The 16497-nt window shown below is 42.1% G+C and overlaps 1 protein-coding gene across 2 annotated transcripts in view; it reads left to right on the top strand.

The window, feature by feature from the left end:
- The first annotated feature begins 5208 nt into the window (after positions 1-5208).
- Positions 5209-16497, top strand: part of WARS2 (tryptophanyl tRNA synthetase 2, mitochondrial) — a 39964-nt gene continuing 28675 nt past the window's right edge. The window contains exon 1 of one of the 2 annotated variants that reach the window (XM_061365361.1): positions 5209-5290. In XM_061365361.1, the coding sequence (XP_061221345.1) occupies positions 5237-5290 (54 nt within the window). In that variant the 5' untranslated portion in view covers positions 5209-5236. Of the gene's footprint in view, positions 5291-6346; positions 6520-16497 lie in introns of those variants that run through there. The other variant, XM_061365362.1, reaches the window with a different exon arrangement.

Raw genomic sequence — 16497 nt, forward strand, 5'->3', positions numbered from 1 at the left:
CTTCTTATACTATATTTTCTTCCCTTTTCCAGACAGATATGGATGACAGGCCAGCACTACTTTTTTTCTTTGTGAAGTCCATTGACTTAGCCATTTTTTCTGCTGGTGGATTTAATTTAACTCACAGAGGGTAAGTATGTCCATTCACCATTTCTACTGGCAGTCTCTAAGAACACTTACCTAGACAGCAGTATTTGCATATAAAACTGAGCTTCAGTTACAAAAGACAGGAGTCATTAGAAGCACTGCTTAGGTTACACCCAAAAATATGTGAAGCATTTTTGAGATCTAGAATAAGATAGCTCTCTGCTGCGAACAATGGTCGAAAGCCCCCTCAGACACCCAGGCTGGATTAAGCACCAGAAATAATAGCAGAATTGGGTTTTCTATTTACTGTAGTAAAGCAACCTTATCTATAAACTCCTTATTGCTGCAAACCAAAGGTGTGTGCCTGGGGAGGGCAAGCTTTTCCCCTTGATGTTCCAGGACATGGAAATACAATCCTTCTTCAGACACAGATGTTTGCAATAGAAAACTTTCACTCCGCTCTCTTCTGTTTTTAATCTGCTCATGACAGGAAACACAGATTCAAAATGAATGTAAAGAACACAGCCACCATAACTGATGATAATACAAAAGAACATCTAGGAAAGATTTCTTTTTTCCACAGTACATTACAGGGAGAAAAGGTTTACAGATTTCAGAAGATTCTAGGTGTTTTTCTTTCTCACTGGCTACCAGTAGAATGTTTTTCCATGAACTTCACAGGATATAGCTCTCTGCAATGCTACGATACTATCAACAGTTTCAGCATACAAAAGATAACACACTTCTTCATGCTTTCTGCCAGATCATCAGTGATTTCAGTACTACCCTGCCAAAGCTTCACTGAACAGACAGATGTATAAAATGGGTCAAAGATTCTTCCATAGCATGTGTGAAATGTAAAATGTAAAACAGGTAAGAGTAATTGATTCACCCTCTTCAGCCAGTCTTGCTACTAATCCCTAGGCTCCTGAGAATTTCAAAGCTGTGCTTTTAAACTGTGTCAGCCTACATGTCTCAAGTGAAGTACTTTAATGTATGACAATGCGAAGGGTTTGGCTGGACTCTTCCCTGTGCTTTTTGGTTGCCTGCTCCAACTTCTCCTGTTCTCTTCTTTAGCCCCCACCCTATCTAGTCTCCCTTCTCCACCAACTGCAGTTTACCTAAATCGTCTTTCCTTGTTCTTTCATTCAGGCAGTACCTTGCTAATGACGTCCTTCATTTAAAAAACAACAGGAGTTACAATATTTCCATGGCAAATCCATTTATCTCACTGTGTGTCACACACTGTTTGGTCTGTGCCCATTTTGCCCATTTAAACTATGAGCTCTTTGGAGCCAGGAATGTCACTCGGTGTACGCTTGAGCAATGCGAAGCACAAAGGGATCCTATTTTAAAGAGTACCTGAGCAATACTGTAGCAAATAAAGACATTATAATTACCTCTCCCTCAAGCTACATTAAAAAACATGACCAAGCATTCAGAAATCAAGAAATGGCAGCATCAACTCTGTGATGTGATTTTAATTCATTTCTCACTCTTCTTCTCTATATGTATTAGCATTCTGTCTCTAGCTATATGATAGGACACTATTTTTTTTTCTGCAAGGCTCTTGTTTCATTGATAATTGTTCAGGGTTTTAAATATGTTTTATTCCAAATGGTGTCCTAAAATTTTCATACCATAGGATTTTCTGTCACAATCTTTCCATTAAGTAGAAATGTATTAATTTCTTCTACATTTTTCTTTGTTACTTTTATTAGAGAACATGAATTATTCAAGAGTATTAGCGAAATCATTTTGACAATGCTGACTTGAATAGCTGTTACTCTGTTTTGAAGATGGGAGCTAAAGCACAAATATATAAAGCATTAAACAAAAATTGCATGTTAAATTAACAGAGGTTCTAATATTTTAGGCTGGTTTATGTTTTTAGCATGTAGCATATTAAAAGTACAGTAGAAAAAGATTAGTTTTTATATAGGAGTGCACAGAATTTCTGCTCATTTTTCAGGAGAGGAAAAAAAAAATGATTTAGTGCCCATGATTTTTGACAGTGGCAAGGGATAAAGCCAGGTTTTCAAAATTTAGTCATCTTCTTTAACCATTCTTTTTACAATCTGCTGCCAACAACCAAATGACTTCTAATTTCTACATTAAATAAGACAAGGAAATTGTGCATAAAAACTCTCTACTCATCCCTAACTAATTCCCGGGACCCCATTCACGTTGTAGATCAACCAAGGCTGGGTCTTGCGTAAAGCGCTGCCTCTTCAAAGCTTCAAAAAGTTCTGGGGGCCATAACCCAGCTATAGAGGTTTTTCTACCTAGAGAAAAAAAAAAAAACAGTATCACAGACTTTCTGTTCTGCTCTTTTTCACTAATCACTTATTTGAGCAGATGCCTAAGTTTTCTCTTCAATACATTTATGGCTAATGCTTGTCATTTTTTCCCTGATTTTTCAGTACTTTTTCTATCAGTATTTTTTTTCCTTGATTTTTCAATAAATCTTTTCTATATTTTGAAGCACGGAAACCCAAAGTGGACTTTGTATTTACTGACTGGTACCCCAGTACTAAAAATCACTTAAATGACCATTTCAGCTACAGCACTGCACTAGCAAATAGAGCTGCCTGTACAACACAAACTCTAGATCTTTTTCAGAATCACTGTGTTCCGGGGGGACACACTCACCTGAAAGACACGGTCTAGAACTCTTGTCTCTAAATCAAGTCAGTTTGGCTGTATTAAAAGCAAGAATTGCACAGTGATACTTTGACTGAGTTCTAATTCATGCTCATCTTTACTGGTAGAGATTCTGCGCAGTAGAGATTCTGCACATCTAAACAGTCTTGCACAGATTCACAATGTGCATTGGGGTAATATGGGTAGGGGAAGTGTTTAGGATTCATACATGAGAAAAGTCAGAAGAGTTTTGGCAACAGCAGATTTCAGAAGACAGCAAGTATGAGCAGTGAATCTTACTCCTCATCTCACAAGGCCATCTCTCAGGACACAAGCAGTATTTTCTTATCTGGTATTTTAAGCCAACTTCTTCCTCTTCTCACCCACCTTGTACATTGACACCACTCTCCCTGCCTGCACCAAGAAAATCCCCTGCTTATCCTTCTCCTCCTTTCTGTCATAGTAGCTGGCTCGTCTTTGTGTTTAAGAGCTATTGTGAATATTGCATTGAATTTTTTGTTGTTGTTCAGCTTGAGTTTGGGTTCAACAAAGACTTCAAAGTAATAACTCAGGCTCAGTTCTGGTTTTTAAAAAAACCCAACCAACCAACTTGAATTAAAGTTTTTATTTTGGTTTCAGTTTGATTTTAAAACATGCTCTGTTTTAAAACACTCCTATTATCAGAACAGTCTGAGTGATCACCATGTGTTTAGTGTTATTTACAAGTCTGACAATACTTGTGTCAAGGGCGTATTTCGACATAAATTATTCAGGATCTATTTCCCTATTACCGGTAAGAATACTGATTAGGGCAAAGCTTGAGTCACCATAGAACTCTACTAAATGTCTCCTCATTCAAATTTAGCAAGTACTTTTGGAGAGCTGTCAACTAATCAGCTCTTCAGCACTTAATGTGCTCTTCTCTGGTGTGGTTAATCAGAATGCTCTGAGGTACTAAGCCAAAGGTATTACAAAGGTCTAAGAAGCATCATCTTTTACTGTTCCATTTACTAACTCAAATTCTAATAACCTCGAAAATTAACACTCATACTGTTAAACTAGTATTAATTATACCTCAATTCCTTTGTCTTTTACCACTGAATCCCACATAGCTTTTTTTTCTTTCATCATTTTTGTCTCAAATCAATGTCTGACTTATTAATTTATAACATTATATTTTTATTTGTCAATATATAGATATATATTTGTCAGTAGATTCCAAAAGCTTTCTCCTTGGTACTTACATTCTGGAAAAGAGTTTGATTTTAAATTCTTTACAACTGAAATATTGTCTTAACATTTAATCATTACATTATTTCAATTTTCTTTACAACTTTTGAAAGTTTATATTCCATTTGTCTCTTCAGCACTGTCCTCTTCACTGTGTTAAAGACAGCTCTGCCTACTCTAATTAGTCTAATTAGTCACCAACATAAGGACATGGAGCTGTTGGAGCAAGTCCAGAGGATGATCAGGGACTGGAGCACCTCCTGTATGGAGACAGGCTGAGAAAGTTGGGGATGTTCAGTCTGGAGAAGCTGCGTGGAGACCTCAGAGCAGCTTCCAGTGTCTGAAGGGGGCTACAAGGATGCTGGAGAGGGACTCTTCATCATGGGCTGCAGCAACAGGACAAGAGATGATGCATTCAAGCTTAAACAAGGGAGATTTAGATTAGATATACAGGAGTTCTTTACAGTGAGGGTGGTGAAGCGCTGGCACAGGTTGCCCAAAGAAGTGGTAAATGCTCCATCCCTGACAGCGTTCAAGGCCAGGCTGGACAGAGCTTTAGGTCACATCGTCTAGTGTGAGGTGTCCCTGCCCATGGCAGGAGGGTTGGAACTGGATGATCTTCAGGTCCTTTCCAACACAAACCATTCTGTGATTCTATGATGCACTGGAAGCAGCGTTGAGCACAAAGACTGGATCTGGGGACATGCCATGTCACGGGTGAAAGATGAAGACAGCTGCTCTTGGTGTTTGGGGCAAAGCAGGGTAGATTCAAAGAGATTTCAGGGTTTTCTGTGGGTACTGACTTTAGCTAGTTTGCTGATTAAAGACGAGTGAGGCTCGCAGAGGTGGGCATCTCCGTACGGCTGCAGATCTCTTGAGTGAAAATGCTGCCGCAGGCACACTTTGGATGCCCGAGGGGAGCATGGGTCGGTGCGATCCGAGAGGTTATACGGGGTCGAAAGGGACAAACTGCTGATAAGCGCAGTTTGAAGGGCAATCAGGCAGGACCCGTAAGGAGACTGGCGAGACGCGATATGAACAACGTAGACCCCATCTACGGTCCCCCATGCAACGACACGCTTGCGCTAACCACTCCCCCCGGCGCTCGGCTGCCACCTGACCGCTCACTTTCCGCTGCCGGCACTGCGCATGCACACTCGCATTCCAGCCCGCGGTGCGCCCGCCGAGTAGCGCATGCGCCGAATCTTCCGGCCTCCTGCCCTGTTTTCTTCCCCCCCTCCACCCCCCCCACCCCAACACCTTTCCCCCCTTTGCCATGGCGACACCGAGTGGCCTGATCCGGGCCCTGCACCGCGGGACCCTCGGCCAGGTAACCGGCCTGGGGCATCAGGCACGTCCCGTGGGGTCCCTTCTAGGGCTCCCCGGCTTCAGCTGAGCCCTGGGCTCCGGAAGCGATCGGCCACACCATCAACCCGCCCCCTGTGCAGCTGGTTGGCTGCGCGCATGCGCGGTGAGGAGGCCGGGGCTCTGGCGCCGGGGGCCGGGCAAGGCAGGCGGGGGTTGCTCCTCTCTCCGCTTTAACGTTTCCCTTCGCTCGGTCCCGTCCTTTCTGCTTTCCAGGCGGTTGTCTCTGGGGCTTCTCAGCCGTATGGGCTGCTGCTGTGCTGGGCACACGGAGCTTGGGGCACGGGAATGAGGGAGGGGGAGAGGCCTGAGCCAGCGAGTGAGGTGTGGGGGCTCGTCCGTGCCCTCGGCGTAGTTCAGGCGCTGAGGTACCGCGGGACGTTATTTGAGATTCAGCGTTGGTCTGTCCTTTTTCCTTAGAGCATTATTTTCCGGCTTTAGATGTACCTACAGGCCACAACCACCCGTCCTCTCAAGCAGCATGGGTGTCTGAACATTAGAGTGTTTATGTCAACCCTACACCTTGCTACTTGCACAGCTTTGATGGGGTGTAGTAGTAGTTAAACTTGCTTAATGTATATGGGATTTGCATTGTAAGGAGCAGGAGCTTCCCTGTCTTCCCCCATTCCACGAGAAATTTGAAATGGAGGAGCAAATGATTGCATTGGTCATATTTGGCATGATACTTCTGTATGTGGAGATACCCTGAGTCAGCCGTTTTGGGTAGGAATATATTTAGTGAGTGTGTGTTTATAAGCAGCCTTCTTCATAGAAACTTTTCTATCCATGAATAATTTGCCTTACCAGTCTGAGTTTTTATGTAGCTTGTAGTCTTGCTTTTAAAATTAGTCAAAGAATTATTTAAGCTGATGACATGTTGGGTCATTTTAGTGAATGTTTGTTTCTCTTAGCTGGACAGTTCTTTTGTCATTAACCTTGTGCTTACATTCATGTATCATCCAGATCCTGAATGGTATACTATGTTTCTATAATGGAATGCTGTCCAGAATGGGGGTCAGGATAGATGCGTCTTGTGTTGCTTGTAAGGAGAAACAGAATATGGAGATCAAAAGTGGCTTTTCGTTTCTTGCTGTAATCCCTGCTAAGTGTAGCCTTGCAGCAACTGAATTCTGCTAACCAGAGGGCTGTTACTCTGAGAATTTCAAGCTAAAGCACAGCACTCATACACAACAGGTTGTTGTGTATAGTGGTGAGTCAACTACAGGTTCCAGAAATGCTTGAGTTATTTCAGAACTGGGATTTTTAAGGTTAAACATAAGAAATTAAGGCATATTTCAGTTACTTCTCAAGACAGCTAACAGCATGCAAATGACCTTGATTCTGCCCTTTCTATGGAGGAGGTGGAGTGAGGGGAAAAGAGGAAGAACCTGTTATCCCATATGAAACTTTCCTAACCAGTATTTTACTTAGTAACTATATGCTTCCTGCTAGATGTTACTATGAGGCAGAGATAAGGTTTCCACTTACTTTTTTTTTTTGCTTCAGAATTCAGTTGTGTGTAAGACCGCTTTGAATTTTAACTATATAGAAGGCCTAAACAGGCTTACTATGGCAAACTCAATCAGGTTTTGGGTGTTCCCATTCTTTTAGGTGTTTTGATTTCATTTCACCTAAATCTCCCTATGTTTTTAACACTTTTGAACAGTTACACTGTCCCTATATTTTGTTTGCCAAATCAAACAAAATGCAGCTGTTGCAAAGATGCCTCAAACAAGTCTTTAGTTTTAGACAAGAACTACAAAATGCCTTGAAAAATATTGAAAGGGCTTGTGTATGCTTATCTTTCCAGTTACTCATGGTGGTTCTTTATCCGTTCAGTATCCTAGCAGGTGGCCTCCCCTGCATTCACTTCTTTTAGCAAAGGATTCCAGTTTATCTTACAGAATAGAAAAATCTGCTCTGAGTGACTTGACTCTGTTACAACTTAATGTTTGCTCTGATATGAGCTTCTTTGTCACCTCTGAGTCACCCATCAGATCAAGTTCACTTCTCAGGTGCTTTGTCACCTGGTTACTGTTACCTGATGTCCTTTAGATGTGATAGGTCTGAGAATGGACTTGCTTCCTGCTATTCTTCAAATGTTTTCATTTAAAACCCAAGAAGTGCAAAGTGTTGGTGATGTGACTTCATACTGCCTGCCCCCCAGATAAGGGCTGTGATCTGAGTTGCTTCTCTGTAAATTTGCAAGTCCAGCATGCTGTGGGCTTTTGTCGCTTTTCTCTCTCTCACTTTAAGTGCCTTCTTATGTCTGGAAAGAATTGCACTGGAACTGAAGTTGTACTTAAGTGCTTTTTCAAAAGAATTGAAAAAAACAGAAAAAGAAAAAGGCTTCCTGATTTGTGCTGTTTCTGTTGCCAGACTGGACTTCAGAGTATATTTTACTCTTACGGCAGACAGTTTGGAACAGATCATGTATTTGCTGTGTGCTAATGAGGAATATTTAGATTTCAAGCTGGAAATAGTTTGTCTTCAAGCTTCAGCAATATATAGCTACTGGCACCCTTATAGTTTTAATGTTTAAGCTTTTGCTAATGCAGACATAGCTATTTTAAGGAGTAATTTCTGTGGTTTCAGCTTTGTTTCATTATAGTACACAGTTCATCCTTATGCTGGCTTTATCATGCTGTGGAAAAGTTCCTCTATGCTTTTTGTTGTATGTATTTCTAGTACACAACTAGGATATGTAGGCATAATATATGTGGTTAAGAAAGAAGTAACATTTTGTTGGAGAGATTAATTATATTATGGGCATCTTGACTTTTATGAGCTTATTTTAAACTCCTTGATTTACTCTTCTTAAGTGGTATCTAAACTAGGGTTATATGAACTCATTTTGTCAAGTCTTTTTCTTTGATAAGACACTCTTAAACATGGCAACTAACAGGTACTCAAGGAAGTTACTGATAACTTGCTGAGAAATCCAACTATGGCATAGCCTGTCAGTAGGAAAACGTAATCCAAGGCGATTCAGTTGGTGTGTAACCTGATAAAATAGGAATTAGGTTTAGTCCTGTCAACAAAGCTTTAGAATTTGCTGCCCAGTTAAATCTTACTAAATCAGGCCTCACATTGTGTCAGCCAGTAAATTACATCAGGATCTTCAACTGATAATCTCTCTGGAGTCTCACTGTTGCAAAGCCAAATAATTTAAGATCAGAAGTGGTCAGTAGTCAAATCCTAGCCTGTGTAGGCTTTCTTTTCTCCAGTTCAGACTTTGATTACTAGCTATCACATCTGCTGATGTTAACAGCAAAATCCTAAGTGAATGAGGTAAAGATAGGGACTGTTTGTGTTTTGGTGGTTACAGAAGAAAATCTTACCTATTGGCAGTACTACCAATGCCAGTGACTAAACTGGAGTATTTCTGTACTGTTGTGAACTCAAGCTGTTGGACAGGGTATCCCTTTTTCTCCTCTCTACCCCATAATGGACTTCTGATTTCTTCAGAGAGAAGCGTAGTCAACCTTGCACATACCTCTTCAGACTCTCTGATCTGTATAGTTCCTGCTACACAGCATCCTTGAGACATAGCAGAAGGTAGTTTACTACCTTCACTGCTACCTTGTGTGAAGTAGAAGAATGATGAATTCTTGGTTTTGATTATAGAGTCTCATGCATCACTAGATGGCTTTCCAGGCTTCCTTCAAGGAAAAGTCAGGAGGTTTTGCACCATTTTTTTTTCCTAGTAGCAAAGTAGTTGTCAGTATTACAGTTATTGTAAGAATACTCTTAATACCTATATTGCTTTTCTTCCTGCAAACATCTTTTAAAACAAAACCATTTTGCTGTCTTTTCTCCAACCCTGGTCTCTGCTCTTTGATAGGTAAAGCCTTCCCTGACCTTCACACATGGCTCTGTTGTTGCTAACCTGTATGTTTTGCTGCCCTACAAGCTTCATCTTTTATCACCTTTCACAGGAGTGATGGATTCTCTTGCAGCTTCATGTAATGCAGAACTGCATCTTCCAGCCATGAGACTTGGTGTTTTTTAAACACAAAATACTTTCCTCTTTGGTGCTAGAGTTTGGTGGGTTTTTTTCTGGCATTCAAAGTTGGATTTGGTTCAATGAAACTCAGGACAGTAACTCTAGAAGGCACAACTCAAGTCATACAAAGACAAGACTGGTTTGAGTCCCACAGTCCCAAGGATGCTGCTTCTACCTGTTGGTCAGTGTGGCACAGAAAACAGCTCTGGTGAATGTTTAGTCACAACCACTTTGATCACAAGACTTTCAAATCCAAGGAGTCTTAGCCAACATTGTAATCTGATGGTAATCTTATCCCCTTGTTTAGGAATGTTCCTGTTTCTTTACCTGAGTTAATACCTGGAAAACTGCTGCAGAACAGATCCCTGTATGTAGTTTCTCTAGCTTGCTTTATGGTTTGTGACCAAAGATAGTGCTAGCATCAAGATGTGTTTACTACTTTTTCCTCTCCTGTGACAGCCTAATGGATCTCAAGGCCAAATTTAGACTAATCTGGCATCTTTTGCTCTTAACAACTTCATGTTTGCTGTTTTTTTTCTCTAGTTATCTTCTAGGGAATTGCAGAAGATGATTCTTGTTCACTGAGAATTGATGCTAAGCAGACTACTACCCTTCTGCTTCTCTTTTCCTGTGTTTTTAGAGACAGGAATGGCATGTCCTTTTTTGGTTTTCTGATCCTTTGCTGCGCCTCTGGTAACCTCCCTGATCCTGGTCAGTATTGTCAGTACTTGAAGAAGAGACCTTCAGTTGAAATTTGATTCATTTTTTGTATAAGTCTTGTTCTTTCTGTATTCAAGCACCTAGTCACTCCCATTGTTATTGTGCTGCTCATATTAATGACTGGCCATGTTTCATATGTTTTAATGAAGCTGACTGTGAGAAAGGCAAAAGGGTTGTTTTAGAGGAGACTATTAGTGGGGGCTTTTGCCCAGAATGCAAATTTAGTCTTGATGATTTTGAGCTATAGTAACTGTATGAGTTCTGGAGAAAGGAAAAAACCTGAAATTATCAGGCCCTAATCCTTACCTACAATTCAAAGATTGTAGGTAAAACACCAGTGGGAGGGAGAGCTCAGTTTTTATCATCATTCAGATGTGTTATGAATGAAATGCAAACAATTTAAAAGTGTTCCCATCTTGTACTTGTTGGTGTCACTTTTGTTACCCAGTAATGAAATGAGTCCCCAGAAGCCTGTAACAAGCTTCACACATACACTGGTTACTGCAGCAGGCCCAGGCAGTTGTGTATTGAGACTGATGAACGAGCAGACAGGTTCTGCAGTGCCTACCTTGGATTTGGGTTTGTGACTGTCCCCATTGTAGCATCTCTTCTTTTTTTTTCTTTTTTTTTTTTTTTTCTAGTCAGCATAAAGTTTGGAAGTAGTGAAGTGCTTTTGACTGAGGAAAAAAAGCTGGAAATGCAAATAACCTGTTAGATGGCCTGGTGCACAGTATGGGGTGGTTCGCCATGTTGTAAACTACGGGACCTTTAGGAAGGATCTGAGTGACTTGAGAAGTGCTTTCCAAATACAAGTGGCCTCTGTTGTGGGTTCATGTGCAAAAATTGGTAGCTTTTTTAGATTTTTATTTCCTGTTTTCCTGAATTATAACCTTTTTTGCTACTATTGTTGTTGGGCACGAATACTAAAATTTATTTAATTATCCAACTCTCAAAACCAGCTGCAGCTAGAAAAAGTTCCAGCCTTTGGATTAACACTCTTGTGTCTCCTATCCAGGTTGGAATGCAAGTCTGTGATTCTCTGATTCTTTCATGATCAATCATTTGTTATTATTTTAATCACTAATTGTTTTATGTTTAATCCTCTAGGGAAACTAGATCTGGTCTTTCAGTAAAGCATTCAAAAGTTCTCTAGGCCAGAATGAACCCGTTAGTTGTGTATCATTTTCAGAGCTAAAGGGAAGTTAGTATGCACTTTGAATATGTTTCTTGGGTCTTCACTGGGTTTGATAGAAATAAGCTTCCCACGCAGATTTATTAGACCATCAAGTGGTAGAGAAACTACTCATGTGCCTTGCTTAATGCCTTGTCTCTGGTGGATTCTGGACACTGCTGTAGCTGCACATGAGAGAGCACCCACTGTAGACAGAAATGAAGGATCTTTGAGGCGCAAATGGGTCCTATTCATTTCCTTAATGGACTTCTAACAATAAAGTGTGCCAAATGTAGATTGTTTTAGCAGGAAACAGCCCTTTCTTCTGGCATCTTGGCAGGGCTTGGGTAGAGTCCCACCATTCTTTCATCCTCTGGCCCTTGCTTTCAGTCTCTTGGCTGAGCCTGTTTTTTCTCTTGAGAGACTTCTGTTTTTATTAACTTGCTTTTGTACAGTGAGTTCAGTGAAAGATGCAACTCTGGCAGTTCTGGATGTTGAAGGTCTGTGTAAATCTCTTCAGTACATATGTTGGGCAAACATATTGTGAATTACAGTCTGTAGTGGATTCCCTCTATCTCTACACCACAGACTGAGGGTCTTGTTTCACATTGTTTCATTGGCGCCTAGAATTTCAATTTACCAATACAGCAAGTGCTATTCTAGATATTAACAGTTCCTTTTTCCATGACACAAGTTGTGGTTTTGCTGGGACTCTAGGTTAGATGAACAAACACTTTGTGGAGTTCACTCAAATTACAGGAGGATCAGAAGCTGAAGTGAAGAAACCTCCTTACCATGAAGTCAGTTAAGTCATAGATTAGAGCACAGAACTTTTTGAGCTCTGCTGAGTTTGTAAGTAGGGAATTGAAATAGTTTTCCTTTTGGTTATTTGAGCCGTGTCTATAACAATGGCATTCTTGGAGTCCTCAGCTCAGACAACTCACAGAAAAGATTTGATGCTTTCTGTTGTATCAGGGAAATCTGTGTATCCACTGAGCAGATTAAACACATGGAAATAGACACCTTGAAAGCAGGCTGAAGTTCTCACCACCAGGGAAAGGAAATAGATACATGTTTGTACCTATGTAGACATACAAATGGACAATGAAGTATATATACTTTCCATTTCCTTCATTCTTCTGCTGAAATATGATGATTGCTACCAGAAATGAAACGTCTGCTTTTACTGTTAACTTGGAGTTCTTTGAACTACGCTTCTTGGAGCTGGCAGAAGTCATGGAAAGGTGAAGATTACCCCATTGCTTTGGTAATATCTGCGTGATATCTGACTGAAGAATGAGTTTTGAGTGGAGGGAGCACTACTAGGGGTTTTCTCAGTTTTCATTGTGTTGCACATAGGTCAAGCACTGTGTACACTTCTGGTGTCCTCAATGTAAGAAGGATGTGGAGCTGTTGGAGCAAGTCCAGAGGAGGCCACAAGGATGATCAGGGGACTGGAGCACTTCCTGTACGAAGACAGGCTGAGAAAGCTGGGGCCGTTCAGCCTGGAGAAGAGAAGCTGTGTGGAGACCTCCTAGCAGCCTTCCAGTATCTGAAGGGAACTACAAGGATGCTGGAGAGGGATTCTTCATCAGGGACTGTAGTGACAGGAGAAGGGATGATGGGTTTAACCTGAAACAGGGGAAGTTCAGGTTAGATATAAGGAAGAAGTTCTTGACTGTGAGGGTGGTGAGGTGCTGGCACAGGTTGCCCAAAGAAGTGGTGAATGCTCCATCCCTGATAGTATTCAAGGCCAGGCTGGACAGAGCCTTGGGTGACATGGTCTAGTGTGAGGGTTAAAACTTAAACAGGAGAAGTTTAGATTGGATATAAGGAGGAAATTCTTTCCTGTTAGGGTGGTGAGGCACTGAAATGGGTTGCCCAGGGAGGCTGTGAGTGCTCCATCCCTGGCGGTGTTCAAGACCAGGTTGGACGAAGCCTTGGGTGAGATGGTTTAGTGTGAGGTGTCCCTGCCCATGGCAGGAGTGTTGGAACTGGATGATCTTAAGGTCCTTTCCAACCCAAAGCACTCTATGAATCTATGTTATGAACTATTAGCAGGATGCTGATGTTCATAAACAGACAGATAACCCCCTACTATGCTTCATTTGTATTTAGGTGGCAGTTTCAGAGCTGTATAGACTAGGAACTTCTGTTTAAATTAACTTGTTTATAAATAAGGGGTTTGCAGCCTTAACGTGCACATTACAACATGGATTACATGCTGCTTGTTGATATTCAAAGTGGAGTAAGCCTGTCTAGTTCACCTACTTAGATGGGTGTCACTATTTATGTTCCTGTGCAGAAAGATCTCAGGATTGGGTAATGCTGAGTTTCCATTTTTGAGGCTCAGAGCTCCTGTATAACTTCTAATTCCCAGAAGTATTCAGAAGTGGAAGTGATAGGAAACTATATGTAGTTCCACTTTGACGGGTGGAGTATCATAGAATCATAGAATAGTTAGGGTTGGAAAGGACCTTAAGATCATCTAGTTCCAACCCCCTTGCCATGGGCAGGGACACCTCGCACTAAACCATCTCACCCAAGGCTTCGTCCAACCTGATCTTGAATGCCGCCAGGGATGGAGCATTCACAACCTCCCTGGGCAACCCATTCCAGTGCCTCACCACTCTAACAGGAAAGAATTTCCTCTTTATATCCAATCTAAACTTCTCCTGTTTAAGTTTTAACCCATTACCCCTTGTCCTGTCAGTACAGTCCCTAATGAAGAGTCCCTACCCAGCATCCTTATAGGCCCCCTTCAGATACTGGAAGGCTGCTATGAGGTTTCCACATAGCCTTCTCTTCTCCAGGCTGAACAGCCCCAACTTTCTCACCCTTTCTTCATAAGGGAGGTTCTCCAGTCACCTGATTATCCTCGTGACCCTTCTCTGCACTTGTTCCAACAGTTCCATGTCCTTATGTTGAGGACACCAGAACTGTACACAATACTCCAGGTGAGGTCTCACAAGAGCAGAGTAGAGGGGCAGGATCACCTCCTTTGACCTGCTGGTCACACTCCTTTTGATGCAGCCCAGGATACGGTTGCTTTCTGGGCTGCAAGTGCACACTGCTGGCTCATGTTCATTTTCTCATCAACCCAACACCCCCAAGTCCTTCTCCGCAGAGCTGCTCTGAATCACTTCTCTGCCCAACCTGTAGCTGTGCCTGGGATTGCTCCGACCCAGGTGTAGGACCTTGCACTTGGCATGGTTGGACTTCATGAGGTTGGCATCAGCCCACCTCATAAGCATGTAAAGGTCCGTCTGGATGGCATTCCTTCCCTCCAGCATATCAACCAAACCACACACCTTGGTTTCAGCGGTGAACTTGCTGAGGGTGCTCTCAGTCCCACTGTCCATGTCACCGACAAAGATGTTGAACAAGACTCAAACTCCACCATCTCATGATCACTACAACCAAGGCTGCCCTGGAGCATCACATTTCCAATGAGCCCGTCCCTGTTGGTGAGCACAAGGTCAAGCATGGCACCTCTCCTTGTCACCTCCTCTATTAATTGCAGAAGGAAGTTGTCTTCCACACAATCGAGGAACCTCCTGGATTGCTTGTGCCGGGCCATACCGTCCTTTCAACAGATATCAGGGTGGACACCCACATGGACCACTAGAAGTGGGTAATAGTCAGTGGGACTTACTAGAGCAGGCAGCCTCTCTGCAACATCCCTGATCTGGGCCTCTGGTAAGCAACACACCTCCCTTGAGACTGGGTCAGGCCAACAGATGGGTGCCTCTGTGCCTTACAAAGTAGAGTCCCCTACTACTATGACCCACCACTTTTTCCTGGCAGCACTAGTAATGATCTTCCCTATAAGTGCATCAGCTGGTTGTTCATGTGTATGTGGCTTTGAATCCCACGACTGTCGTTTCTGGTCACATAGACTCAGTGACAATCAAATACTGTACCTTGATCTTCATTGTGTCCTCCTCACAGTCTGGATGCTGAACTCAATCTCAGTTGGGAGGTCATTGGCCAGCATTCAAAAGCGTTAAGTTGCCAATTTCTTCACAGCGCCCTAGGCTCACCATCTTCTTTCCTTTGCCAGGTGCATGGCTCTGACTGGAATCCACCACATTAGCCGTGCTTTGGAAAAGACAGAGCAATGTTTCCATGTCAATAAAAGACTCCAGGCTTCCTGATGCCAAGGATTCACATGGCAGCTACTTCTGTCATTTTCTTTCACACTTGGAGATGCTCTAATAACCCTATCCTTTAGCAGTGAGATTGCTAAATGGCATGTTTTAAGCTTATCCAACAGCAAGAGCAGGTCTTTTCAGGAATTCTGCCATAATGCTAGGTCTCATGGGCATTCACTTCCCTGCTCACCAGCATTGCTTTTTTACATTAGCAGCCACAAAGAAATATGGGGAGGTACAAACTTTTGATGACAGAACAACTTTCTGCTATCATTCCTAGAGAGATATAGCCGCGTTCTTGTAGCCACATCAAAGTTTCTTTCAAAGGTGGTCTTTGACTTCTACTTGAATTGAGTTATCCATTTGCAAATATTTTTCTTGAAATCGCATACTTGCCAAGATGTGGGAAGACTTTACCTAATAGGAATCCATAGGGTGCTTTCCGTTTGCATGGAAGAACAAAACCATTTCAAACATTTCAAAGCCTCTTTGTTGCTTATGTAAGGGGAAGGAAGGGTCCAGCACCCTGAATTCCTGATTGAATCTCATTTTGCATCTCTGCTGGCAACAGATTAGCATGTGCAGTTTCTGTCAGCAGGAATGAGTGCACATTCTGCTCTTCATACATTTCCACTAAGGTTTTGGGGGTTGTGTTTGGGGTTTTTCTTTTGTTTGTTTGATTTTGTTCTGGTTTGTTGTTTTGGGGTTTTTCTTTTCTGGAAGATGTCCACATTTAAGATCATTGCAGAATGGAAGTTATGTTAGAATTTCGCATGTTCATCAAGCATTAAGCCAGGTCAGAACAGCCAAAGGTTCAGTTACTCCCTTCAGAGGGACGTTGTTACAGTTGGCCATGCAACATTGATTGTAAGTCTCAAGTAGAATACTCACCAGTACTCAGTATTACACATCTCTGGGATATCTGCAGTATGAACAGTTTCTTTTACACTGACATACTCCAAAGGGTGCATCCAAACTGAGAGTTAGTCATTTGCCTGGTTTGCTGTGGGCTGGTCTGAGTAATACAGGTAAGTTAGCAAGAGAGATCTCATCTTTATAAGAGAGCAACGAGCCTCACACACCAACTGGGGAGGTTTCATTTGCCATTTCTGGACTCAAGT

The sequence above is a fragment of the Neopsephotus bourkii genome, unplaced genomic scaffold, assembly GCF_033783945.1.
Source record: "Neopsephotus bourkii isolate Nb327-2 ecotype Australia unplaced genomic scaffold, CSIRO-AGI_Nbou_v1 NB_1287, whole genome shotgun sequence".
NCBI lineage: Eukaryota > Metazoa > Chordata > Aves > Psittaciformes > Psittacidae > Neopsephotus > Neopsephotus bourkii.